Source organism: Clavelina lepadiformis, chromosome 6, assembly GCF_947623445.1.
Source record: "Clavelina lepadiformis chromosome 6, kaClaLepa1.1, whole genome shotgun sequence".
NCBI lineage: Eukaryota > Metazoa > Chordata > Ascidiacea > Aplousobranchia > Clavelinidae > Clavelina > Clavelina lepadiformis.
This window is the reverse complement of record NC_135245.1, coordinates 2,773,102-2,800,382: the sequence shown is the minus strand read 5'-3', so window position 1 is coordinate 2,800,382 and position 27,281 is coordinate 2,773,102. Positions and strand designations below refer to the sequence as shown.

At 36.4% G+C, this 27,281-nt stretch overlaps 2 protein-coding genes across 2 annotated transcripts; one reads left to right on the top strand and one right to left on the bottom strand.

Moving 5' to 3' along the window:
• Window positions 1-3,899: 3,899 nt before the first annotated feature.
• LOC143462879 (uncharacterized) lies at window positions 3,900-10,361 on the top strand. The gene is made up of 11 exons (XM_076961184.1): window positions 3,900-4,372; window positions 4,465-4,545; window positions 5,397-5,524; window positions 5,770-5,918; window positions 6,451-6,554; window positions 6,833-6,990; window positions 7,190-7,266; window positions 7,388-7,442; window positions 8,402-8,669; window positions 8,861-8,970; window positions 9,327-10,361. Exons 1-11 carry the CDS (start codon window positions 3,979-3,981, stop codon window positions 9,450-9,452), a joined length of 1,650 nt encoding a protein of 549 aa, XP_076817299.1. The 5' UTR covers window positions 3,900-3,978; the 3' UTR covers window positions 9,453-10,361.
• A 2,080-nt stretch (window positions 10,362-12,441) lies between these two features.
• On the bottom strand, window positions 12,442-26,879 carry LOC143462956 (fibronectin-like). Its single transcript, XM_076961282.1, has 15 exons — window positions 26,721-26,879; window positions 25,976-26,037; window positions 23,628-23,737; window positions 23,099-23,252; window positions 22,679-22,890; window positions 19,368-19,613; window positions 18,618-18,792; window positions 17,994-18,137; window positions 15,447-15,590; window positions 14,790-14,989; window positions 14,462-14,558; window positions 14,025-14,139; window positions 13,632-13,816; window positions 13,248-13,369; window positions 12,442-12,853 (listed from the first exon to the last, which is right to left on the bottom strand). The coding sequence occupies exons 2-15, from the start codon at window positions 26,034-26,036 to the stop codon at window positions 12,695-12,697; spliced, it is 2,124 nt and encodes a 707-aa protein (XP_076817397.1). The 5' UTR covers window position 26,037; window positions 26,721-26,879; the 3' UTR covers window positions 12,442-12,694.
• Window positions 26,880-27,281: the final 402 nt, after the last annotated feature.

The following is a 27,281-nucleotide window of genomic DNA, read 5'->3' as shown; positions in this document are numbered from 1 at the left end:
AATAATTATCTGTTTAGTCTGCATGAAATGTATACAGTATTGTGGTTAGAAATGTACAGCAAAATAAAGATCTATGCAATCGGCTCGCACAGATTCACAAAACAAGAACAAATCCCGAATCTTAATTCGCTTCTGAACCGATTGCTGAAATATCAACAGTATGTTGCCCAGCTTTGCTATCCAGCAAATGACTGCAATAGCTGAAAAAACTTGCCGTGTTGGGAAAACGATTAAGCAGCGAACGAGAACCTAAATTTCTCTGAATGACCTTAATTGTGATTTAATTGACTTGAATTGTTAGGAAAGTTTTTGTTATGCCAAACCACCAAGCTGGGTTTCAACCATTTCTCACTGCATTCAAAAAATTTATAAGTAAACTCGTTTGCCGATCGCGGGTTTGCCAGTGTTAATCGTTATTATCCAAAATTGTCCATCTGGCGATATTCGGCCAACTTCGGGCTTCAGTTTGTATATCGGCCAACCTTAATCGCCATACCTTTTTGACAACCGTCATAACGCGACTGGGAAAGGACGATTTCATTTTGTGCAATGTTACAAAGTTGGGTCTGCTTTTCAGTTTTGTTTTTTAAATGTTACACTTAATACTGAGAAAACAACGAGGACAACCCAAGATAATTCGCCTTATCAAGAGCGTCACCAAGTTTGCAAGTTTGACAAAACTCGCACCTTGCAATGCAGTCATTAAAAATGGTCATTTAATTGGCTGTTGCACACTGTATGCTTTGTCACCCTCAGCTTCCCATCCTAAACGTCTGATTTAAAACAATTATAACTAATAATAGCATTGTGAAGTCATCTTTTAACTATGGATTGGTTCATGTAATTGGTATCTGTAAAACAAAGGGAAAATGTAAACGGCAGATTTTGATAACATGAAAACAAAATGGGATTAGCTGTTTAAACTGATTATAGTATTTCGGTCGAAGAAACATACACGGAAAAAATTGCTGTAATCCATGTGTAGTTACGCTGATTGTTCACAAGCTACTTTAGATTCTAATAAAATTTTCGTACTCTGTACAATTACAAAGCCTACTTTGGAATATTGCACAAAACATGTTATAACAACTACAGTGGCATTTACCGTCTTTGAAAGAAAAACAAAAATGTAATAATCCAACATTCAGCAATTTAATCCGAGATGTTGTTCAGATCCGAGACAATGTTAGTCTACCATTTACGTTGCCAATATGAAAACAGAATAAATAGATAGAAAAAACAGAAATCTTAACTTTTCCCCGGAGTCTGGAGACAGCGGCGTGATGTGCAAAGCAATCAAAGACAAAAATTTGAAAAATCTAAAAACATCCATAAAAAATTCGTTTATAGTGACTGCTTTTACATTTTTTGTTCTGTGGTTGGGTTTGCGAACAAGCGCTCAATTTGTTTAATAACCAACTTGTTTTTGCGCTTGAAAGTTTTAATAACTTAGTTTTATAAAAAACGTGCAATAAAAAACAATTTGCAAATAAATTTCTAGATTTTTAAATATGATTTTTCTATCAACAGTGGAAGGTATTCTATCGACAATCGACTTTGGCAAATCCTATTGGAACCTTGTTAGTCAGAACAACATAATTGAATTACTTATTTACAGATTTTTAATAAAAAAGACGCCCCATTTCCAAAGAGAGACGGTTGGTTGGTTTTATTGACAAGGCATCAACTATTTTGCAATAATACGAAGTTTTAATATTTGAAAACAGTCGATTATTCTGTATATTTGAAACAGCGATTCCATTTTATAGCCTAATGTGTTATATAGTAATGTTTTTTTTGTATTGTTGTGCAATCGCGTGTGTTTCATCACTTTAGTCTTAAGTGGCATGCAGTCTTACCAATGCAACAACAACCTATCCTGTTCGAGGTTAGTAAATTTGTATACCACATTTGATTGGAAAGCTTTGGGTACTTGCGATTTGTAAATGATGCAGGCTAACTATCGACTTTTAAAGATGAATAAACGCAGAGGACGCTTACATTAGTTTTAGTTAAATTTTTTAATCACCGACTTGGTCAATAACGTAGCCTATATAGGCCTACGTCCTATGTTGGTTTTAAAAAATGGCCGAATTTTTTTGTGTGAATGGTAGGCTATTTTTAAGTTAAGCGTCTGATGGGAAGTGAAGTTTTATCGAAATCGGGTTCTTGGTGTAGTTTTCAGCCTAGAAACGCTTTAAGGGTTTTTATCAGGGGTATTGTTCAGGCTTATTACACCTTGCCCACAATTTATCTCCACCTATTGTATTATCGTTAATTTTTTCGAATCGTTTTTAAATTTTCACACATCGGTCTATTGTGTCTGTAACTAACTAAACAGCTCATTGTTTCCCCTTTTCTCGTGTGTGTCGTTCGTATTTGTAGTTGTACCGTCTTCGCAACTCGTAAAAGTAAAGGAATGTTAAACCAACGATATAAAGTTATCTCCCGCATATGATTTCTATTGTCTTTATTATTGTTTGGCTTCTATTTTTAGTTAATGTTTGTATAGATCCTTTTTGTTACCAGTGACGAAAGAGAAAATGTTTATGCTCGAGTGATAGAAGAAGAGACCAACTCTTTCTTGTTCTTATCAATTTCAAGTCATGGGTTATAAAAAAGCTCTGCTCAAAATTTTACGTCACACTTAACGTGATGTCGTCATGTTATGACGTTGTAATGATTTTCCTACAATCGTCTTTGGAAGTTCATAGCATAAAATTTCGGAATGAAAAGGCCGTGTGCGCGTGAGTTCCTTGGCCGGGAAAATTGTAAGGCTTAGCAAGGATGCGTAAAATCTTGTTGGGCTAAGTCACCTTAAGTCAGTAAATTAAGTTCATTACGCGTTTTCCAAAAGAAAGTGACTGTTTCACCGAAAGTAATTCACGCAGCGCATCGAGATAGCCTAGGCGATCAAGTTGGTTTATGAGAATTGGTATATGAAAACTTGATTTTAGTTAGGCCTATTTAAGATGTAATTGAAATTATATTTAGACTGGTGGAAAATTTTGGTTAGGTTTAGGTTACTATGTTATTACGTTAACGTTAGTTTAACGAAAAACTGTGTAAAAGAGCTATGAACGCACAATTTTTTGTGATGTAGTAAGTCTAGCCGCTTTGTGGCAGGCTGGTAGACAGTAGCCTTTATAAAATAGTCAGCACATAAGTCAGTGTACAATTTTGAAACGTCGTTTACCCACTTACTACATGATTTCCCATATGACAGCTGATAAGGAGTAGCAAACAAGAAAATTTGATAAACGAAAAGTAATAAAGACTTAAAAACGCCTAAGTTATAGCCTAGCCAAAAAAATTCAGTTCATGAAAAGCATCATGGCTCTCCCAGTTGCAGTATTAACTGTCTGAAATGCATGAAATGGGTGTGTTTTCAATAAAAGTAAAATAAAAATGGTTAACCCTAGGCCTAGTTTTACACTTCTACTGTACACTAGACCCATTTGTAGACTAATTGACTACCGGTCCTAACCTGACCACTGGTGTCTGGTAGTGAAGGCGTCAAGCATCATAGTCTGCTTTTTCTCAAAAAGTTGAAGTAGCTTGGACTATAAGCAATTTTACGCTCTAAGTAATCAACGATTATAATCGTTCCTGTATGATAATTATCATACAGGAAAGCATGGTACTTTTCGATGACATCTCGGTGATGCAAGACGGTCAAATTGGGGTAACTGAGTGCAGGACGGCTAAATTTAGGGTTCACTAAGTGCATTTTGTGGGTCTAGTATACAAGTGCACAACCACAGGATGCCTTTGTATATGGTGAATCTCAAAAGTGAATCTCTTTAGAGATTGCACCTTTCAATGAAGTTGACATTGAAGTGCACCAAGCACAGTCTCCGAAAACCTCGGAGTGAAATTGCCATGTTTTCCGTCAAAGAATAATTATTAAGTCCTTTTCTAGCAGAGTAAAATTTAAGTACAGTTGACCTACCGATTATAAGTTTTAATTTGTAATAAATGTACTCTTCTGCTGTTTCCATGGATGCTAGTACACGCGTTGACCTATCTTCTCTGAGCAATATCAGCTTGGACGATTCAGATGCTGAAGAAGATCAGTATGTGGAGCAAAGTACCATTGATGAGGACGAATATGATAACATCAGTGACAGCGAGGATGTTATAGTTGATTCCGATGACGATGAGGTTGTTGTTATACCAAGTTTGCATGAAGGGTCGTACACTAACGAGGATTTTTCGTGGAGGACAGGCTACACCACTAGATGGAAGCATTTAGGAAATGCAACCAACAGTTCAAGTCTTATGGAGCTCAATGTTGATCGGCTTCACCAACGGAGCAAGTCTGAAGCCAATCTCTCAGAAATTACATTTCCGAAGAAGAGGCTTAGTGTTGGTAAATTAATGTCATGTCAATCAATTTATATCTTGCATGTAGTGCATCTGTATTTATAACAATATATGCAAAAATGTTTATTTTGCTTTTAGATTTGAAAACTATTGACGCCGAACCACCATCAACTGGCAGAGCTTCATCTTTCTTTCGTACCATTGGAAATTGGTTTAGAGGTTGAATTTTTGATTTATTTTCCTTGTTTATAGCATTTTGTTATTTTATACACGTTATTTTGTTAAGTATGACTAGGTGTATAATAATTACCCTTTTACAAGTAGTTTAGCATACTATAAGGTAAGGCTTATATTACAATATATTAGGGATGTGCCACGAGGACGATTATTTGGGCTCGTGCGAATCCAAATATCATAAAGTTCGACCCGAACGAATCCCGAATCTATTCGTATCAGCACCAAATGATAAAATTCTATCAAAAAGTTGCCAAATCTTGCTTGTAACTTGATGTAATTACTAAAACTTAATGATTAAGTGGTAATTTGAACAGCAAAATCCTTAGGTAAATATTTTTCGGTAAGACATGCTGGCTTTAGTTTAGCTTGGCCAGGAAAATTGACCATTGTTTCGTACCAAAGTCGATAAATTTGTAAATGGTATTGTATTCGGGTTCGCCATTGTTAGTATTCGTTTTGGCCCGAATCTCCCACACAGGCGATATTTGGTGAATATATTCGGGTTTGGGTTCATGTTGGCCCACCCCTACAATATATGCCAAAATCCTACTAGGGCTTGCTTTTAGGATAAGTTTGATTTTTGACAAAGCATGACAGTAGGTATAGTGTAGAAGGTGATACTAGACTATAGGACAAAGCTCGATTTTAGATTGAGAAACCGACAGAAATAACTGTTCATCAATTGGCATATAACTGCGTTGATAGGAACTGTTATATTATATGTTGATATATAGTTTTGAGTTGTCCAAGAAGTTCCTTTCTGTGGGAGAGAAATGAATTAAATTTGCTGCTCTTTCATTATGTAATTATATTTGTGCATCTTTCATTTTCAGCCAGTAATCGAAGTGTAAGAAGCAATCCTACATACACTACACAAAAGGAAAATGTTGTTGTTGAAAGACAAGAAGAACCGAAAAGTATTTTGAAGCCTGTCACAATGTCTGTGAATAGCAAAGTTGAGGTTTGTTCTACTTGTGGTAACAAAAAGAATGTCACGATATGTCATAAAATGTTCATTGATAAATAATCATGCATTAAATAGTCAGTAGATTAACGTCCCACAAACCATGTGTCAACAGATATCATGTATATCTAATTTGTGATATATTGCTCAGGATTTAGGTTCATGATGCATGTATAGTGCAACGTATATGCTTCTCAATTACTTCCTGAATTGTTGTTTAACTATGCAATTGCATTGTGTAGGTTGGGACCTCATTTTCCTCATTCATTTACAATAACTTAGAACCAGCTGCAGTGCCTAAGAAAGTTATTCGTTTTTCTGGCTCCAAAGATCCTGATGATACATCAGATCTAGACTCCAGCGAAGATTCCCTGGATGAGTCTGATTTCAGGTTGGCAAGAAATTAAAAGTATTAATAATTTGATGGGCACATTGTTATGGATGCAATATATACACATCAGTGTGTGTGCATTATTATACATTGCTTGGTTACCATTTACTGGTATATTTTCACATTAAAACTATCGATAAAAGCAGCAAGGTCTTTTCGATTTAATCTTTGCTATCTGCAGTTCAAATCTATTATACATACTATCTATTCATGGCAAACAAATTTCATCTAAATTACCACCTTTGTGTTTATTCAAGGTACTAAGGAAAAGCAAATGTTTAGCTTGGTAGAGATAGAAAATTCATTAGTCGTCTTGAACTAACAAAAACTTATGCCAATAAAAGATATATGTTTGCGGAAGGTTCAACATACTTATTAATTTCTTCGTATTAGGAACACTTTAAATTGATTTGTAAGTGCAATAAAAGACAGCATTTAAATATTCAGCTTTTATGGCATCTAAGTGTATTAGATTTTGCTACTGTACATATCTGAGCAAATGGTCCCCTAAATCCAATATATCTTGTCACAGTGATGAGGATGAAAGTGAAGGTTCAAGCACAGAATCGTCTTTATCAGCAACCAAGCACAGAACTGCTTCATTGGATGAACATGATGGGGGACATGTTGGTAAAGGTGTGTAATTGCTTGTTAGTGAATAGTATTTGTTTTGCGGAATGCTGTAGGATTGTGTATATGACTGTAGCCACCTGGGTAGTTGGTACAACATAAAATCATATACTGTATATACTATTACTAAACACTTAGAGTTGTTAAGTTTATAATGTGTTTTTGCCATGTAGACATTATTCAATTTCAATATACACAAAAATAAATTTTCGTATCCATATAGAATATAGATGAAAATATTTCCTTTCGCAGAATTGGATTAATTATGTTAAATCATCTTTCAGGTCCGCCCTGTAACTTTAGCGTTCCTTATAACGCCACATATCAGCTGAGAAGTTCAAACCAATCACAGTGTCTTGCGTGGCAGCGTTATTTTCGGAAATGCCCCGGCATTGAAATAAGTTGCAAGAATCTCAATGAAGACCTTGTTGCTGATGCTATAGTAAGACAACTAGTTGTTTTTATCAAGTGAACCTTAAACGATCAGCCTTTCTTTGTGATTTCATCTGTTAATTAGAATTTTTGGGTTGTAGAACTAGACAAACAGAGAATTCGATCAAGTCCGCAATAGCGTAGTTTTCATTTTTTTGCCATTTGTATTTTTGATGAAATTTATTTGAGACTTTATTTCATATTATCAGATTATTCCCGGAAATAGTTTTGGCTTCTTGGATGGTGAGCCTGAGATTCAGTATGTCAAGTTACTAGGATGGGAAATGTAAGTGCAAGATGTCATAACACCAAAACAACAAAAGAATATAATAATATTAATAACAAAACAAGTACCATATATATACATACTACTGTATAAAGTTTTAACCACTCTCTTAACATTACAGCCAAAAGCGATTACGTCACATTATATGTCAAGAACACGACGGAGAATTGCTAGTGGTAAGGTCGGTTCCACGACATATGGCCGCGGGAAAGTGGCCGCGAACAAACTCACCGGGGTCAACTGAACGTGACGTAAATTGACCGCAGACAAACTGACTGTGACATAAACTGGCCGGCGATCAAATTAACCGTCGATAAATTGGCCGGCGATCAAATTAACCGACGACAAATTGGCCGTCAAAAGGTCAAAATTCTAATTCACTATCTAGTCACTTCTGTTTATTTCAATAAACGTTTCAATGTGTATTGAAATAAAAAACAATTTTGTTAAAAACAAAGGAAATAGTTACAAACAAATATTTACTTTACATATCATATACTACCGAGTTTAAAATTTTGACCTTTTGACGGCCAATTTGTCGCCGGTTAATTTGATCGCCGGCCAATTTATCGACGGTTAATTTGATCGCCGGCCAGTTTATGTCACAGTCAGTTTGTCTGCGGTCAATTTACGTCACGTTCAGTTGACCCCGGTGAGTTTGTTCGCGGCCACTTTCCCGCGGCCATATGTCGTGCTCCCGGTAAGGTCATTGTGATGTCATAATAACACGTCTATTTTACATGACTTGTAATAAAGCAAATGACAACGAGCTTAGCAACGGTGCCTCTTTATCCATCGATGCGCGGCACCAGCACAAAAGCTCAATCGCAATGAAAAGATTTATGCGGTGTTGGAGTCTCGGTATCATTCTGTAGCCAATGCACCACACAATGACTGTAACATAGTGCTGGGAAAAATGAAAGCGATACCAAGGCCTGGTTTAGTCATTGACTGTCTAATTCAGCTTAAAAGGAAACTGAAACAAGCAGCCATTTATGTTGCGTGTATACTGTATATACAGTAAAAGTCGCATCTATTAAAATTACTAAACGTAATAGATGCACAAATGGTTGTGTTTATAAATGCACTTTCAGCACTAGCGCACAATCAGCGTAACCCACGTCTTTGTACTCAGGGCGAAGCTGTCATTTTTCCCATGCCGACCACAGAAAGATCATCGTCAGGATCAAGCTCATCAGAAGAGAGCGGCCACGATGAGGAAAAATCGGATTCGGACGCCCAGAAGCCTCGGAGACCAACTCTCATCCTACCGGACAATGAAGAGGAGAGGGTTTATTGCAAAACAATAAAAAACATTGTCTATGTACCGGTCATGAGAGTTCCAACTATCGTACAAGACACGGTCAACGCTTACCTCGCCTTTCGAGCGGCCATTCGAACAAGTATGTGGTAAATGCCGGATGTGACGATTGAACGATGCCGGTTAACCTAATTATGCTCAACGGAAACGTAAAGTTTTTTAGTGCTGAGGATACCTGTTACTAATTGCACCCAGAGGATGCCTTTAACTTCAAACGTGTCAGACATGTTTGCATGCAGCCAGAAATTAACCATAAAACTTTATTTTTTCTAGTAAAGTCACACAATTCAACCTGCGACGAGGAGTCAAAGATTAGAAGAATCATTTGTCCTGCATTCTGCTCAGGAATTGGAAGAATGCCACCGACGCGAATAGCGCTTCAGGTTCGATTGAGTGTTATTTATTTGTGCGAAACCCTACCCTTTGCCATTGTAACAATTATTCACTCCTCGAAATAAGAACTAAGACTAACAAAGCAATTCGAAGCAAAGTAGCGGGAGTTTGTTTAAAGCACGGAATTTTTCGTTGAGCACGCAGTGCGTTGATGCGGAATAGCCGCACAAAAGGTAAAACGGACTTCACTCAGCCTGTCCAATGAAGTTGGTGTTTTTCAACCAGTCTCTATAATAGTTATGCTGTTGATTGGTAAATTCCGACATAGCGCGCCTCCTGCTAAAAATAGGGCAATGGCCGTACCGGTTGTTTTACAGTTAGAGGTTCTAATCCTCCCAATTTTTAGATGAAGAACGCCTATGACGCATTCGTCCTCCATAAACGTCATGATCTTCGAATGCCGGTCGATCTGGGAACGCTAGCTTCCTGTCACGTGCAGATGACGTCAGCGAAGAGCGGTAGTTGGTGCTAGTACGCCTGCTGTTATTGTACACAGCTTTTGTTTTTATTAAATTAGCCTTTTGCTATGCAGTTAAATGGAGTACTATGTGGGTGTGTTTTTTGCTAAAAGTTGTACCACAACTGCCAATTTTATAATGTCACTTTTACGACAGTATGAACTGTATTTTATTCCAGTTTCTACAGAGAAGCTGGTATGGTATCCCATTGTGTTACACGTCACGTAATTTTAGAAACACTCTTGTTGTATATTTTTGTTTTCTGCACTTGACACTCTTGCCTTGTTTTAAAACTCACAAAATTAGTGCTACCTGACCTTACTATTTCGCTTTGCACTTCTTAAAAAGTACTGACCCTTAAGCCTTAAAGTTAAGGGATACTTGCCATTATTTTTGTTTTGTGCGTATGTCGTGTGATGTTTTTTCAATTATAACTTTGTCTGACATTTGGTTTACGCCTATCTAGTTTTAAACTAAGAACTGGAAAGTGCTTTATACTGCTACACTTTACACCCATTTAAAGTCACGATATTTTTATTTTCACACTTAGCTTTCTGAATTTGCTTTTGTCACTGATGTATGATGTCTATAGATAGATTTTTGGCCAAGGTGAGGCCAAGGATTAACACTGCAGTTCATACCCTGGGATTAAATATCAACAATTCTCTGTGTTGGTAGTTGTGTAATTTTTAACAAATAAAATATATAAGTTTATTCATTAGAAATGTTGTATTCTGTTACGAATCTTAACGTTCATTCGCACAACATTGTCATTGATTGTCACTGAATTAATCAACGTATTGCATTGTTTTAACTTTTTTTTTTATGCAATCTCGACGTAACGCTTGTAGCTTAAAATTGTGCACTTGAGGAGGTAAATTTACTTTCTAAAACTGACGTTGGAATAAATGAAAAGAACAAGATGTGTTTAGTAGAAGTACGATAACCGTTTTGTTCTCATGAAAGTTCAATTGTTCTTCGTATTTCGTTTTGACGACATAAATTCGGTTGCATTTTTAAAGCAGTAAGAGTGGTGTATAGTTATTATTAACAATATGGGTTCAAACAACTTCTGCAGGAATAATGAATATTTATTATAACAAGCGGTTCTGCCACCACCTGGATATGGCAACACCAAATGCATTCATACTCTATAGAAAGAATGGAAGATTCAAATGGTTCAAAGATTCACTGGATTACATTCTGTCCTTAGGTGACAGATTGATTGAAGAAAGTTCTAACGGGAGTCTTTTGTTATCATTTGGAAGACCACAAAGTAAAGATCTTCATATTCATGCTCCACATCATCCCACTCATTACAAACAAGTTTAGGCCTGCTAGCTGCTTTCACTTGTGCTATTCACACAAAAATAACAGAAATCATTTGTGTGTGCGAAGATTATGACACTATATTTGCGTGTGGAGCCACGCTTCCGTAATCATCACATATTAAGAATTATTGACATGCATTTGTTTGTTTATTATGTTGTTTAGATGTTTGTTTTTATTACACAGCTGTTTAATGCTATTGACCTTTCTCCATTATTTATTTTAATTGTATGCAAAGCAAAAAAGTCGCAAAGTTAAAAAATACTATAGTGATGATGACGTCATCGTTTTTAGTGTTTAATTGTCGCTGAATTGACGTATGTTACCCACGCAAAAACAATGTGAAATCTACACGAAGAGTGTGTAAAGCTGTGCTTCTGCAATTATCACACAGTAAAAACTTATTGATTTCTCTGCTTTTGTTTATTTTTTTATGATATTTCTGTTTTCGTGCAATATGTTTCCTGCTGTAATCGTGATTCAATCATTTATTGCTCAGTCTTGTCATTTATTATGACTTTTTTTATTATGAAGACAATCCAAAATAATGAAAATACGGCGAGTGTAACATCAGCGAATTTGTCGTCATTTTTAAAAACGGAATATACTGAAAAAAATTATATTAATGAATTGTTTTGTTCTAGCTGCAGTTGGTTAAGCGTCAGAGTCTTGAGTAGCCTACCTTGGAATAGAAGTAACACTTAGTCACTAATTAGAACTTACAAGAAAAAGAAGTTTTAGAAGTATTTGAGAAGCTTTAGCAAAATATAATTTTGGACTTAGCATTTTTGAGAAATTTCAGCAAAATTCATTTAACTCGGCGCTGCGCGCCTCGACGGGTCGCCTTCGGCGACTAGACACTAGGACTAGGCGGTGTAGGTCGGTGTTAGTCAAGTCGCCTTCGGCGACCCGAGTCGACCGTATCTTCACTGGGTTTGAACCGTGAACCTTTGCCTTGCTGTTCCCTGGTGTTTCTACTGAGCTGGGGAGGTTACCCACCTACCCGGGAGATTTATGCCTTTTATCTTGAATAGCTCTGGAATGAAATAGTTTTAGTTGAGCAAATATTTACTTTGTTGGGCGCTGTTGCACACTGACTTTCAAAGTCTTTCAAAGTCTTTCAGGATTATTTCGTTGTATCTCTTAAGAAAGGAACACCAGCGCTTGCTCCGGGATTTGATCCCAAAACCTTGAGTGACCTACCTGAGAGTGGGAACTTTGCGACGGTATCTTCTTAGACTAGGCTTGGATGGACAAAGGTTTGAACCGAGAACCTTTGCTTTGCTGCTGGCAGATGTTTCCACTGCGCCATCGCTTACTCATCACACCGCCGGTAGACTTATAACTTTTGATTAGTGACAGAATTTTTTTCAGAAGTAAACTTGCCTTCGTTGAGTTCTGTGTGCACTAGACTCACATAGTCTTGAAGCATTATTTCATTGTATCTCTTTAGAAAAGAAGATTGTCGCTTAGGCAGGGATTCGAACCCAAAACGTCGTGTACCTGAAAGTGGGCACTAACAGTGAAGGTTAAGCAGATTACTTAGAATTTTTGCCATTTATGATACCATATTTGATTCCTGTTCAACTTGAAGCAAAAAAAAAGCAAATAGCAGAGTTGGGATTCGAACCCGAGACGTCTGAAATTGGGAATGCCAATCAAACAGAGACGAAATGTTTTACACCTTTCTCATCAACACATAAAATTTTATTCATCATCAACAAAAGGAGAAATTACATTCATAATAACAATAATAGCACGTATATGCTTAAAACTGAATTGATTGAAACTGATTGGAACATCACCGAAATAATATGAAATAATTAAATGTCAAATATGATATATTTTAAGTAATTTCTTTCGGATAAACTAGCGAGGTTGAAACATCAGAAGGCAAACGTGACTTTTTATTAGCTTCCTGTTCCAATCAAGATGGCAAGATACATGTTGTGCCATGTTGGACCATCCCAACTCCATTTTCGTTCCCACAACAACTTTCTTTCGTCCTGTCGTACCACTTGTTGTAGCAGCACAAAAGATTTTCGTTGTCATAGCTAACCAGTTTGTCGTGGCAACATTTTCTTACCTGAAAGCAAAAACATATAAACGATAATTTACATATCGTACATGCTACATTCTTTTTAGAAACAGAAGATGGAGTTACTAGCCTATAATCAGGCTAAGTGCATGCAATAGATGTCTTTCGTTTGTTAATGTTTCATCGATCATACAACCGCCTATAACGCCAAACTTGAGCAGTTTTGCTCTCACTTACTAGACCTGGCATAGTTTCACTTTTTCCATTTAACCGAGATGCCGAGCATAAAGGAATTGGCAAGTCTCAGATTAATACCAGATGTCAGTCATGTACGCAAATGTTAACTCAGTTAAAGACACACCACGCAGCAATAATGCGTCTAGTTAAAAATTTTACTCAATCACTCGCTCAATGGCAAGCAACATCGATCTCGGCAACTCACCCCAGTATTATAGAGAACCCCATTGCAGCATCCATTTGGTTGAACCGGAGGTGGAGTTGTTGGATGGGCATCCGGATCTTCTGGGGCGTCTTGAGGTTGTTCCTCTACCTGTCCAGGTTGTTCTGAAAAAAGAAGAAGTTATTTGAAAATACCGATAATTCTCTTGTTTCTTAACTAACTTTATGAGTTTTGCTCTCACTGAAAAGTTATTTGGCGGGATTATTGATAAATTTTAAATATTTTAGTTTTCACAGAAGCATTCAATTTGATTTTGCTTAGAAATTTGCATCAAAATCATCAGCATTAATAAATAAATCAGAATTTTAAAGAAATACTTATCTCATAATGGAGAAAATTTGAAAACATATCACAACCATTACTTACGACAAAGCTTTTTCGGAATAGGCGGACAGCTGAGGTGCGATTTGCATTCTGGGTAGACAAGCACTCGAAGCAATAACTTAATCCTCTCGCCGGCTTGTTCACACGGATCGTCCAAACAAAATTCGTGCTGGTCGGTTACAAATGTCTCCAACGGGTTATGCGATGTCTCCACAGTTATGTTGACACTACAAAGAAAAGCAAAAGTGCTTGAAAGTGAATGAACGTGCTCCGGGTGCCAGTATGTTAAATTACGATGTTATAATGTATTGTGTTAACTTAAAGCTTTCGTTTTACGTAAAATAAAGTGTTCTTTAACCCAAAATTTAAAGAAAGAAACCGCGTTAACCTTTCTTACGTTATTTCTCGATTAGTCTGAAAGAGCTTAAAGCTTACATAGGATTGTCTGTGACCGCGACACAGACTCTGCCATCTTCAATTCGTTTTACAACGATGTTATAAGACACTGACGTCATTCGGCAGCGCAGAGCTGCTTTCCCAGCGTCATTACCTGAAGTAAACAGTTCACATTTTTAACAACTTTTTACACCAATTAAATAGCGTTACAAAAACTGTGTGTGGAAGTTACAAAGTTTAAAGATGTGTTTGTTTCTAAAAGTTACCAGCATGCATAGGAATATTCTAAGCAAATCTTATTCCAAATTGGCGTGAATACACCGTACATTACTGGTTGGCAGTAAAACACAATACTTAGCGTTACCGCTATACTACTCATCTAAACCGAAAACTAACTTGTTACCAACGAAAGCAAGCGACCATATAGAAGCAGCTGTACAAGTGGATACTTGTTTTCTCAATAAAGTCAGTCTTACCACATATTATCTCCGCCGCCACGGGTTTGCTCAAAATGTGAGAGCTCACTGTTCTTACCATAGCTGTGATCCTTCGTCCACTTGTGGGAAGTGTTACCTTCAAGTATATGATTTAGCATACAAACATTTGATAGAGCATCAAAAATAATATAACCCGCGACAATAGTATACTACACAGCATAACGCTTGTTATACATTGGACAACAAGACAACATGATTGTACAAAGTATTGGCATTGTAGCGTAGATATACGGTACGTGTAATAGTAACCTATACATTTGCAGGTTGTTACTGTACGCATACTAACATGCCCAAGCACTATTCTTACATTTGTTGTGTATGTGTCCAATGGGAGGACCATAGGACTCAACGGCGACGCGTTTCCGTCTTCAAACGCGAACGGAGAGTAGTCCAGAACAAACCCGTCCCATCTTCCGGACGTTGGAGGAGCCCAAAAGAAGTAGAGGATAGATTTGTCATCACCTTTTAGATCACAATATCCGGTCAAACCACTTGGTTCCAGAGGAACTGAAAAAATTTAAAGTCCTTAACACTTTTAAGCTAATCATTGCTAAATAAAGGTTAAAACGTAAGAGATAGAGACACATGATGGACGTAAGCGGCTTAGAAGCCGAAATAGAGCTGACAATAAGCATTCATGCATGCGCTCTTAACATAACCATTTTGATGTTTAATTATTGAAATAAAACACAATGGGATTATCTCACTATACGCATTGGATGGCAACGTAATTACTGAAAATTTGCGATAATTCTCTAGCAGTCTAGCTCGTGCATAATTCTGAGAATATGCTGGCTTAGTTTCACGAATAAGCAATTTAAAAAAAAAATTCAAAAAGCCACCATACTTGGTCAGTTAGGGAGCTTATTTTGTGTTGGATTTTTTCCGGAATAGAGATTAAGGGAATCAAACACCTCAGACATTTAAAGCAGCAACAGTTATTGGCAAACAGTGAATCCTTTACCTGTTACTTGAGATACAGTCGCCGGCTCGCTCTCGAGAAAACGTTCTCCATCTACTTGAGGCTTTGTTGGAGTTTCACAGAATGTGCTCACGGAGATGTTGTAGAATGTGCCCGACTTCAGGCTGCCCACCGCGGCCTCTCGGTCTAAATTTAAAAACATTTTAACATGGCTCGAAAACAATTTCATATAAATTTAAAGAAGTACAAAATTTAAATGTATAGAAGGAATACTAAATAAATTTTAGGATGTTGAGAAGTGTGCGCTTACTATCTTAGTTGGAGGCATTTGCAAAACAGCTAACTGTATGGTGCTGTTAGCGTAGAAAGCAAACGTTTGAAAACAAAGTTATCAATAACTTTTTCACATTTTTCTTCCAGGAGAGGCGACAAAAAGCAAAAGCTTTAATCCGCATAAAATCTGGCTGCAGCAAATCATATCATAACGTATCAAATATAAAACTTGCTTTTCGGTTTGTAAACTGTTTGATTTATTCATGTTCGAGATAAGAAAAAACTGGCAATGGGCTACAACGATCACGTATTATAGTTAACATAAATGAGTATAAGCACAACTTAGTTAAAAGTTAAACCTGTAACAAAACGTAAAAATGGATTTTTCCCAACCTTGCCGAAAGAGGTTAGAGAGGAACGTTAGAAAATATGCGTTTATCGGCAATGATCTATGTAAAATCGTTTGGAATATTCGTTTAAGTTTTTCACCATGCGCTTGTGTCACGAGAGTATTTTTATACACCGTTTTTATATCCATCACGTTATACACCGTTTTTATATCCATCACGTTATACACCGTTTTTATTCGCATTGTCTTTATGCATGTTCACGATATGCTGTGTTTTACTTGTTTATACTCGTGACGTCTCAGATCGTTCGCCCGAGGGCCCAATTAGTAATGTATTTAGCGTCCCACGGGGATTCCTTAGTCGCGTGGAATTGGTTTTGTGGGAATGTTGCGCTCGGCTGTGTGGTGTTGAGCTAGTGTCTGATCAGTCTACGTGGGGGTTTGATAGCGAGAAGATCATTGTTTTTATTGAAGAAAATGCCATTAAAAGATGTTAAAGCAAACCTAGCTATTTGACTAGCTGTGGAGTGGGCAGTTCCTGGTTAAGAATTGGTTACACTTGTTCCTGTTTTTTTTTTCTTCAACTTTAGCCTCAGGTCTACACTGACAAAGTGGGAAAATGTGAATTGACCACAAACACGACACGCAGAAGATTTAGAGATACTCACTAGGAGATTTAATCACAAAAAGTTCCGCCCGAGAAAGGTTAAACTATTGATTACATTAAAGAAACCGAAGATTTCATTAAAATTAAAACTCACCAAAACGTTCAAAAGCTCATATATGCAGACGATTAAAAACCTAATCTGCACGTCACGAAAAATATCGTTTCAACCTTTTTCTAAAAAAATTACTCTCAGAGCATGAAAGGTAGGCACGCAATGCTAAGCAGGTGTCTTAGAACGTATAAAAGTTTAAAATCTATGATAACTTTTGTCCTTATTGGAGATGTTCAGTTATTAAAAAGCCTAATCTAGGCGTATATATACATAAAGGTTGCGTGAATTGAATGTTGAGACCTGGTTGCGTGAAGATTAGAGCAACCCAAGTACAATACCCTTACGAGTCTAGTACACAAGTGCACCACTAGATGACGTCACAATTTCAGTAGCTGGGGTTTAGTATGCAAAGGCATCCTGTGCTTGTGCACTTGTATACTAGACCCTACTCTGCTAACATCAGAAAGCTGTTATCTAATCTGAACTCAGCTACTTGTGCGTGAGTCGCGCACTTTTTACTGGGGTGAAAAAACGGTCCAAAAATATTTTCTTTCTGATACGAACGATAATTTGATTAACTCATAGTAAGCTATCGGCATCGTAAGCGCTGAACAAACGCTAAAAGGTAACTGTTCTACGCTTACATGTGTTTGCTGTATCTATACGACAATATTACCGTCAACTTTTACAAAATCTCTTATACTTTTTGACTTTTCTGTTCGTTGTTCATACGTGTCTTGACAAAAAAAAAGTTTCCTCATGCCTGATACGAGTCGAAGTTACGGTGATATTTATAACGATATCACTGTTATAGTGATGTACAAACTTGAAAATACGTGTCCTCATTTTTTGCACAAGGCGCAACATAGATAACAAACAGCACAAAGAGCACCTGACAATCAGACTGAGCTGCTGTAAACCGTTCAATGGCTAATAATAGCACAATTTTAGCGATCTTGACTTACGTATAATATTCAACATTGATAATGTTTTAAATTAGTACGATTTATATTTTTAAACAGACAAGTATAAGCCAATAATCTTATTAGGTTTTGGGAAAGTTTTGGCCACCCCTTTGACTATGACGTGAAAGCAAGTCCCTATACGTTTGATGTTTGACTTTTTATCCAAACATGCAAGTTACCGGTACCCAATTAAAGTATAATTAAATTGAAGAGCAATTTTGACGAAAAACAGAACCTAATCTATAATTTATACATTTTTTTCAGAAAACTGAAACTATTATACCTGTCATTTCTTGGATGACTTCGATGCCATCTTGGGTGTAGATCCGAACACCGGCCGTGCCATGTCGTCCTGTGATACGCCAGGCCACAGAAATAGTTGTTTCATCAAAATCTGTTACTCGCAGAGCGTATGGCGTTGTCGGTCCTGAAATTTTACAACGTAATTAATTACTGTAAGTGTTACACAACATTTGTCCTTTTAAATACTCTGCTACTTCATAATTTGTTTTTGTTGAAGTGCTTTTATTCTAACAATACATTTTAATCAATGTTTTAACCAAGTGTTGGTTCAACTTGAGCTTGATTAGTTTTTCTCAACCTGTCGGCTTTATTTTAGCTTAAGGCACGTAATTTACAGTGCATTGTGGTTAACGTTATAAATCACAAAACGTGTTAAGCATTACCGATGACGGTATTTTTGAAGTTCAACATAAAAACACTATAAACAAATTGAATCTTGAAAAAAACCAAACGAATATTTCCAATTTAAACAAACCTATACACGTCAACTACACTAAACAGCATTCTGCTGCGTTTTCCTCATTCACTTTAATAGCGATGGAAAGCAAACCGTCTGCTGTTCATAGTTTATTACTACAGCTACGATGTATAACCGTCTTCCTACTTGTTGTAACTTCCGCATTTTCCCCACTTTCACTATGCACTCCCATAGACATCGTATAAACGCTGAAGTGGTAAGCCCTGCAGGGTTGTAACCCAGTGACCTTTCGATCACGTGACCTGACGTCATCTGAGGCCTCTATGATGATACCGCTCTTGACATCTCCAACTAAGGTGACCTGTGATATAACATTTTGCATTATTGCTTAAATTGTAGAAATTTAGGTTGACTGGATGATTGATTTAGCCTTCTTACTTGTTCGATTTAGATTCAAATTTATTTATAGCCAGCAATTTTCATGCTGAGTGATTATTATTTGAAGGAGGAATCATCGCCATTTCATTTAATATGCGGGATAAATTCCTGAGAGTTGGACAATTGCGTTTTGTATATAACAGGTCGTTTTCATCACAATTTTCTTTGTTTTTATCACTCTTAGTTTCGAAATCTTGTGCATAGATTAGTCAACAATATATGAAACCGATTGTTATGATTTCATACGTATATAAGAATGTTTATTCATATTGTTATCCAAAGCAAGTAATCTGGCTTAAAGCAAATAAGTAGCAGCTTCAAAGAACTGCTTATAACGAGCTTCATCCAAACAACTCAAATATTAAACATTAAACTGATCACGCATTTTTCATCAGCGGGCAATTTTAAACATGAACTTTTCCATGTTCAAAAAATACGCTATGAATAATGTTAACGATAACGTGCGTTTTGCAGATATTTGAAAGCTGTCCTACTTACGTTAAAGTTGTCGTAAAGCCCAGGAATTTCCCCTTCTTTCCAGCTCAGCACAAGAGAAGTGTTTGTGACGTCTTTTGCTTTTACTTTCGTTGGGGGTGACGGTGGCAAAATGACGTCATCAATAACTTCATCACTGAGCAGGGTCCCAGTACGTCCCTTTCCGCAGGTACTAGAGCTCACCCCGATCGTGTATTTCTGCCCCGGGAGAAGATAAATGAACTGCCGGAGTAGAGACTGTGGCATCTCCTGGGGCAAAAAACAAACATTTGCGTCAATTTCTATATAAAACGGGTTTTCGCCTTTTTTAACGGAACGGTATTTCGTAAGATGGTAAAATACTAACATGTATTTAAATTAAGGATATGTAAAATGTCAAGCTAGTTTGACAACCATGCAATGACTTGAACAACTGTTACGATGAAGACGGTGTACCGACACTTAATCACGCCACACTTAATCACGCGACACTTAATCACCGACACATAATCACTAGGACACTTAATCACGCGACACATAATCACTAGGACATTTAATCACGCGATTTGGATACTTAATCACGCGACATTTAATCACGCGACACATAATCACTTGGATGCGACAGCACTTGGACAGCGCCTTTGTCTATAGCAGGGGTCGGCAACCTTTTGCTAGTCACAGGCCAAATGTCGAGTGTACAACTCTTTGGCGGGCCGGAACTTTCATTAATACTATAATTCACACTCACTTCAGTATATTACGCTACATTGCTGCAATCTCAATCATACCAATCACAAAAAGAGCAAAATATATGTATTCACACTTGAATAAGGTCCATTTGAAATTTTTCGGGAATGGTATTGGCGTCCACATCAAAAGGAGTACTGAATAGCCTGAATTTATTTTGTAGAGAACGAATGTCGGAAAAGCGTGAGAAAAATTCAGTAATTCAAGCTCGTGTGCATCTCTCTGTGGGGATGGCGATGTGGATTGCTTTTAAGGTTGGCCTAAAGCCAAAGGCTATTAGTGTTTCTTTTAGAACTCCCCGACAATTGTCTTTGACTCCGTTTCGCCGGCTTTCTCTATAATGTTTCTTTAAATCAACACCAGCTTCATAAAGTCTAATTGTTATATTGTCCGAAATAAGTTGTATCACATTAGAAACATTTTCATCATCTTTTCACATTTAAACAAAACTATAACTCCAATTCAGTAATGAACAGTCCAGAAGGTAAAACTGATTTTATGTGTAGAGACAAGAAGAGGAGATTTTAACCAAACCTTAGTTTTTATAGAAACACATTAGCCAATCAGGAAATAACATGTCATTTTACATTGCTACGTATAACCTATGTAATATGTAACATTATTCTATTGTCACCGAAGCTCTTGATCAAAGTACCATCAAAACGGTTCTGACGTGAAGAAAAAACTTTTTACCTATTACCTTTCTTAAAACAAAGTTTTGCAAAAGCGAAGTACACCACATATACGCATAGATGGGTATCGCGACAATTCTAATGATAATTTAAATTAAACCGTCAAATTCAGAAAACATTGGTTTAAAGTTGACTTCCACCAGCTAGAAACTCTTTGTTATTTAGCCAGAAATATCACCAACACGATGACAGTCATCGTGTTGACACAGTTGACCGTTATCTGTCAAGCGAGATTTTAGTTTATCTTCGTGCAGTTGCTTACATTTCCCATGCATGACATTGTTACCTAGTGTGTACGGTAGCCGATACTGTAAATGTGTGATTAAATGTCGCGTGATTAAATGTCCTAGTGATTATGTGTCGCGTGATTAAATGTCCTAGTGATTATGTGTCGCGTGATTAAGAGTCGCGTGATTAAATGTCCTAGTGATTATGTGTCGGTGATTAAGCGTCGCGTGATAAAGTGTCGCGTGATAAAGTGTCGCGTGATTAAGTGTCACCAAACCGATGAAGACAGGGTCCGATGCAATCACTAGCAAAAGAAAATCAAAGATGAGGTCAGGAAGGTAAAAACTGATTTTTTATCCTTCCCATAATTTCAACACGAAAGATGAAACGCGTGCGGGTGAATATACTGGAACCCGAAATTAAGGATAGTGTTGAGGTGAATTCCAAAAACTTATGAAGGTTAGGAAACGAATCAATCAGAAAAGTTTGATAAAATCCCGTTGTATTCTTCCAGGATTCTTTCTTTTGAATCTCTCAGGTAAGTAACGAAAATTGCCTCTTTTAAACTATTCAGTTTTCTTCAAAACGCAGAAATATTGACCAGACATGATTTAAAAACAAGAGCAATTACTAATGCGTTCAAGGCAACCTTTGAAATTTGAATTAGACAAAAATTTGATATCTGATGAACTTATTGACATTTAATGCTTGCAAACCTTCGTATTTTTGGTTAGTCTGCTGTTTTGAAGAACATGAATAATCACCTCAGAACTGCCACATCGTACTTTGGAAAAAGATTATCTTTTTGTATAACGTGTTACATGAAGAATGGAGTTTAATGAGTGAAAGTGATGACGTTGATATAGCTAAATTTTACTCTGTATGTATCTTGATTCTCTGTGGAATTCCTATCAGGCAAGAGTTGCCTTTCGCATACGTCATCAAGATATGTTAGCAGAACCTGCATGAGTTTAATAAGACGAAACATTTGCAATAAAATTTCAAAAATCTTACACATCAGTTTTTGAACTAAGAAGATGTTATTTAACTTTCAGAGGGTAGCATCTTTGACACGTCGAACAATCTAGGCAAACATCTATACGTAGGCCTAATCACTGCGTCATCTACAAGAATTACAGATATTGTAATAAGTTCGTCATTCAACCACAGCATACCAAACAATGACGCAATTAGACAACCAAAGGTTAAACACGACAACATTTTTAGCTTTCATGTAGCGAAAGCCGAAAGTAGCTGTTATTTTTTAACATCAAACAAGTCCATTCATAACAGTTGTGAGTTCGTAATTTAAAAAGTTTAAGGTGCGCCTTTGATGCGAAAGAGGCTTAAGATGTACTTCTGGAAACGTAATTATGATGCTGTGTAGATTCCAGGTACTTACAACGTATTTTGTAAGGTACTTAAGCAACTTCAATCAACCGCAGAAAGTCGAAAAAGTAGAAAATGCAGATTAGCAACCTACAACATGACTACATGAATGTATCACCAAGCACTTCGCAGACCTTTCTAAAAGCTGCTGCAGCAGGTCGTAATATTACCAATAATATAAGGAGAGGCGCTAGACAGAAAAATACTACTGCAGTATGCCCACAAAATTCCACATTACCGTTAGAGGTTTTAACAAGATTTATCGCACTTCTCACTTACCCGGTTCTCTGAGGCTGGCAATGCAACTCTTCCGTCAGGTGGCGTAATAGACGTCGAGTAACAATCACATACACCTTCGCTGGGTCCTTCCCAGACCGCTTCTATGCCGTTCACGTCCAGGGTGACGTGGATAGTACCAGCATAAGCAGATTCCAATGTCACTGCTAGTTTTGAGAATGTCTCCAAGCGAAGATTGGAAGGCGGAAGAGGTACTAAATGGACAGACACGACATCCGTTATCGGTATTAGTATTACGTCAATGTACAGTAGGCTATATGAGGCTATACTACAGATACTACTACTAAGCCCTAATACGAGAATAGTTATGACATCGTACGTCAAAAAAAGAAAAGAAATTCGAAAGACAAACGACATCAGGGAACTTGCGGCAGTAAACTGTTATTGTCGTGAGGGTCTTACCGGTATCTTGCAGAACAATCACCGCTTCACTCTCCATGTCCCCTCTGTAAGCTTTCAGCAGAAAAGTGTATATTTCGCCAGGGTTGAGACCTTCTATGACCTGCCGCGTCTCACTGGTATCAAAAGAGTCCAGTTTTGTATTGCTAGAATAGGCCTGCACAAGAATTTGAAAGGCTTTTAAAGCGTCATATTCATTTAAACACTTTATAAACAAAAATCTATCTCTGAAGTGTACTGTCTCAAAATTTCAAGATGTTTTTAAGGTACATTGAGAGACCAACAAGCTTTTGTTGCAAGTATCTGATCTTTATCGAAAGATATGGTTCAGAAGAAGTGATTGACAAAGTGAGCCCCATTTTTACGAAAACAAACATAAATATGAATAACAATCCCGAAACTCATCTGATATCTTCTCTTTGTCCGACTTGAACAAACTCAATGTCAAACCAGAGGTGTTTGACAAGAGTTGTGTTTAAAGGCTTGTCTCATCGTAATCTATGAGAAAATTTTCAAAACAAAAGGTGCCCACCTCAACAGTAAATCCGTCAGCATTTTCGTTTAATGGCATCGTCCAGTTCAAGATAATGGCGTATGACGTCACTTGTTCAACGTAGACCTTGGGTTGCGGAACAATTAGTTCTACAAATTATAATGTCAAATAAACTTAGTCTTTTATTGTGTTAAGCTTACCACATTTTCTAGCGATACCTAACTCGGTATACATATACAGTCAATTCAGTGGGCGTTCACACTTCTGCCTATGTTGGAGTATTATTGAGATGTGGATTATGCTTCATTACATTCTGCACGTGTGCAAAGAATAGAAAATAAACGATACTATACTTTGCGCTATATTTTTTTAGGTTTTTGCTGTACATTCATCCTATACTCTGGATATGTAGTGAAGGGTGAACATTAATTGTGCTTGTGGTCACATAAAAATGCCGGAAGTACGATACAAATCTTTTTCTGCCAAAGTGAAATATAAGTAAGGAAGGTAAAGAATTGCACCGGAAACGAGTAATTACGTAAATTCCTTTGCTGTAAACATCAAACGATTTTAACTTGAAAAAATACCGATTTTTTTATAGGGTTTGCTATCTTTTGTACAGAATCTAAAATGTAATTGTGGTCTTGTGAAACATCGCAAATAAAATCAAAGACTATATCGCAATGTTTACAACTGCAGTTACAAAAAAACTTTGTTAAATTGCTGTATTTGTAACTAGGTTAACTTAACGTTTTGGGAGAGGTTATTCTACAATCTACAGTAACAACGAAAATTTGCGTAAACCGTGAGTTCTGGTTTAACCAACAGTTATCGAATACGAGATTTTTAAGTGAAGGAGTGTTAATTAACTATTATATCATTCCGTGGCGCCAGGTTGGTTGGCCTTAACAAACCAGTTAAACCAGTCAATATGCTATTAACTTGTTCACTGATACAATTCACTTTTTTTGTATTACATGCAACTTAAAACATTATGTATTGCCTCGTTAAATGTATACTTCGTTAACAATAACAATTGTAAAATATTAGCTCTAATAAAGTTTGTAGGAAGTTTGCATGTTGTAATGACCTCAAACATACATTATTTCAAATTCACGCATCTAACAGCAAAGATTATGTAGTAATCAAACAGGACTATAATGAAAGACCATTAATTGCAAAGCATTTACGGGACATGCTTCATCGTCAGTCGCGTTTTTTGTTAAATCTTGGGCGAATTCACAGATTAATATTCATTTGATTTTTCTAATACAATGATAACAAGATTCTAAAAACAATATTTTTAATTATCGAATATATTCCGCTTTATAGAATATAGCACCAAGTTAATAGACTTTAAGGTCAAACTTTATGTTTAGGATCGTAATGTCTGCCTTTGTTCTGTTATTAACGTGATGTGATGTACGTAAGATACGTAAACCACGTCTCATTTCACAGAATGGACGATTAAAATTTGTAGAAAATTGAACAAGTATGCGGTATGAAGTTTACAATCATACACTCCGTGTTTACGGTCTTAATCCCGTGCGCGACGTAATTAAGTACTGGGCGTAGCGGAATTAAGGTAATTTGTTGAAATTACACCGTTCATTTCTTGCTGTGTACAACAAGGCACAAGCTCACGATTATCGATCTAAATAAAATGTTTTATATAGAAATCAACACAAAATACATTTTAACAAAACTTTTTAGATAAATTTGAGCTGTCAAATGCGTTTATCTTACAGAAAATGAACGCAATTGTCGAGATTACTTTCTCAAAATATAAAATCTAGAGCTAACAACATTTTATCAAAAGTTGTATTTTATACCAAAATTTAAAAAGCTCGCAAGTTGTGGTATATGGTTTGATTAAAAACACGGCTATCTCTTATAGCGTATAGATTTGACATTTAACTGGTAGTCCTCACTGCTAATTAGCACAACTACAGTTTCAGTCGAGTTGTTGTATGTAAACTTATTTCAAAATTTATTCTCTTGATTTCTGCGCCAGGAGATTAACCATAAACGGTACCAACCAATAACGTTGCTCGTCAATCAAAAGTGACGTACGACAAATAGCTTTTGTGTAACTTGTCCTAAAGCTTTTTACACGTAAGTTTTAACTTATCGGCTACAAGATCGCTGTTTTTCGTTTTACCAGTCTTGCAAACCTGATAACCTTAAGCTGTGCTTTCATATTTAATCCAGAAAACAGTTTATTTTGATAAAGCATATGACAGTTAACCCTTATCTAAATTGGACGTTCAAAACATCCTCGCCCATTTATGAGCAAGTGATAAGTTGCTAAGCTTATGAATGGATCTCAAGCTAAAGAAAAATTATAAATAAGCTAAATATGACAATCGCTACAACATAAAATTTACCTGTTGAGCACGTTCCAATGAAAAGATACAGAACCAGAACTCCTCCATATTTTAGTTCCATCCTGAAAAATTGGTAGATATCCTAAAATTTACTTCTATAAACCACATAAAACAACAGTTTCAAATTGATGTTAAAGTCCAAAGACATTTTCTGTTGTTATTACTGAAAAGTTATTTTCGTTTGAAGATTTTTTGAGCATTTATTTAAATAAAGTGACCAACTTTCCCAAAGTCAAAATTTTTTGTCATTAAAAAATCGTTTATATATAGACAGTCGCTCAAAAAGCATAAATCGGAAATTTTATAAGTATTTTATACTCTTCGTGTTTTATACCAAACTACAAGCATCAGAATATGTTATTGGTTGAAGTTCTGTGCTGCCTAAAGTTAAAAACTAAAACCATCAGTCAAATCCAAGTTTACATTAAAACTATAGGTCATGCGATGGATGTGTTTACCAAGATTACTCGTGGATTGAACTTTCAATTTTTAAGTCAAAGCGTATAGAGATAAACTAGAAATATACAATAAACATATTCGATTATTATCAGTATTTCATCACTTAACATTATTCCCATATTATTTTTATATTCAGACTTTGTTTGACGTAATTCGTTACTTGCATGGCGTGTTGATATTTGTTGTAAAATCATCATTCAACCAACTTAAATTAAGGTTTAAAAAAATTATAGAAAACTGCAGTATACAGCAATAAAAACGCCTACTTAAATATCTTTTGACTTACCCGCTTCTCGACAAAGTAATTAATACTTCCGATCACAACAAATACAATCCCGAGAGCTTGATTTGTTGATAATTATTTTTGCTATGCTCTTACCATTGTAGATAACTTCTCGTACCACTAAAAAAATCGTGCAAATATCTTACGCGCCTAATAAAACAAATTTCAATTTAACCAGTTGCTAACAAAAGTTAAGCCTGGATCAACTGTTGACGCATATACAACAAAATCACAGAGATTTTCGCTTTGACAAACGCACATGCAATTTATCGTTTTATGAAGCCGCGGGGCAGAGATGTGTTACGATATGTTGGAACCTTCATCAAGTGAAAACGGTGTTAGTTAACAATAATGCACTTGACTACGTGTTTTGGTTATAGTGACAGGTTATGGCATACATTTTAATTTTCTGTCAACTCATTCGCAGTCAAATTTTTTGATTGCTTGTCCACAATCACCCCCACAATAAAGGGCATTACCCTACCCAAAACCCACGGACTCAACACACTTAGTGTAACAGCGATTGTGTGTACAATTTCGAAACAATTTTATAAACTAACCTCT

What these genes read in the sequence shown, in the direction of transcription:
- LOC143462956 (XM_076961282.1), bottom strand. Translation starts at nt 26,036, where the DNA reads ATGGAACTAAAATATGGAGGAGTTCTGGTTCTGTATCTTTTCATTGGA. An exon ending in GATTGTTCTGCAAGATACCG is followed by an intron (nt 22,891 to 23,098) that starts GTAAGACCCTCA and finishes CTGTCCATTTAG; the next exon opens with TACCTCTTCCGCCTTCCAAT. An exon ending in GGCGGCGGAGATAATATGTG is followed by an intron (nt 14,140 to 14,461) that starts GTAAGACTGACT and finishes TGTTTACTTCAG; the next exon opens with GTAATGACGCTGGGAAAGCA.
- LOC143462879 (XM_076961184.1), top strand. Translation starts at nt 3,979, where the DNA reads ATGTACTCTTCTGCTGTTTCCATGGATGCTAGTACACGCGTTGACCTA. An exon ending in TCGAGCGGCCATTCGAACAA is followed by an intron (nt 8,670 to 8,860) that starts GTATGTGGTAAA and finishes TATTTTTTCTAG; the next exon opens with TAAAGTCACACAATTCAACC. An exon ending in CGACGCGAATAGCGCTTCAG is followed by an intron (nt 8,971 to 9,326) that starts GTTCGATTGAGT and finishes CCCAATTTTTAG; the next exon opens with ATGAAGAACGCCTATGACGC.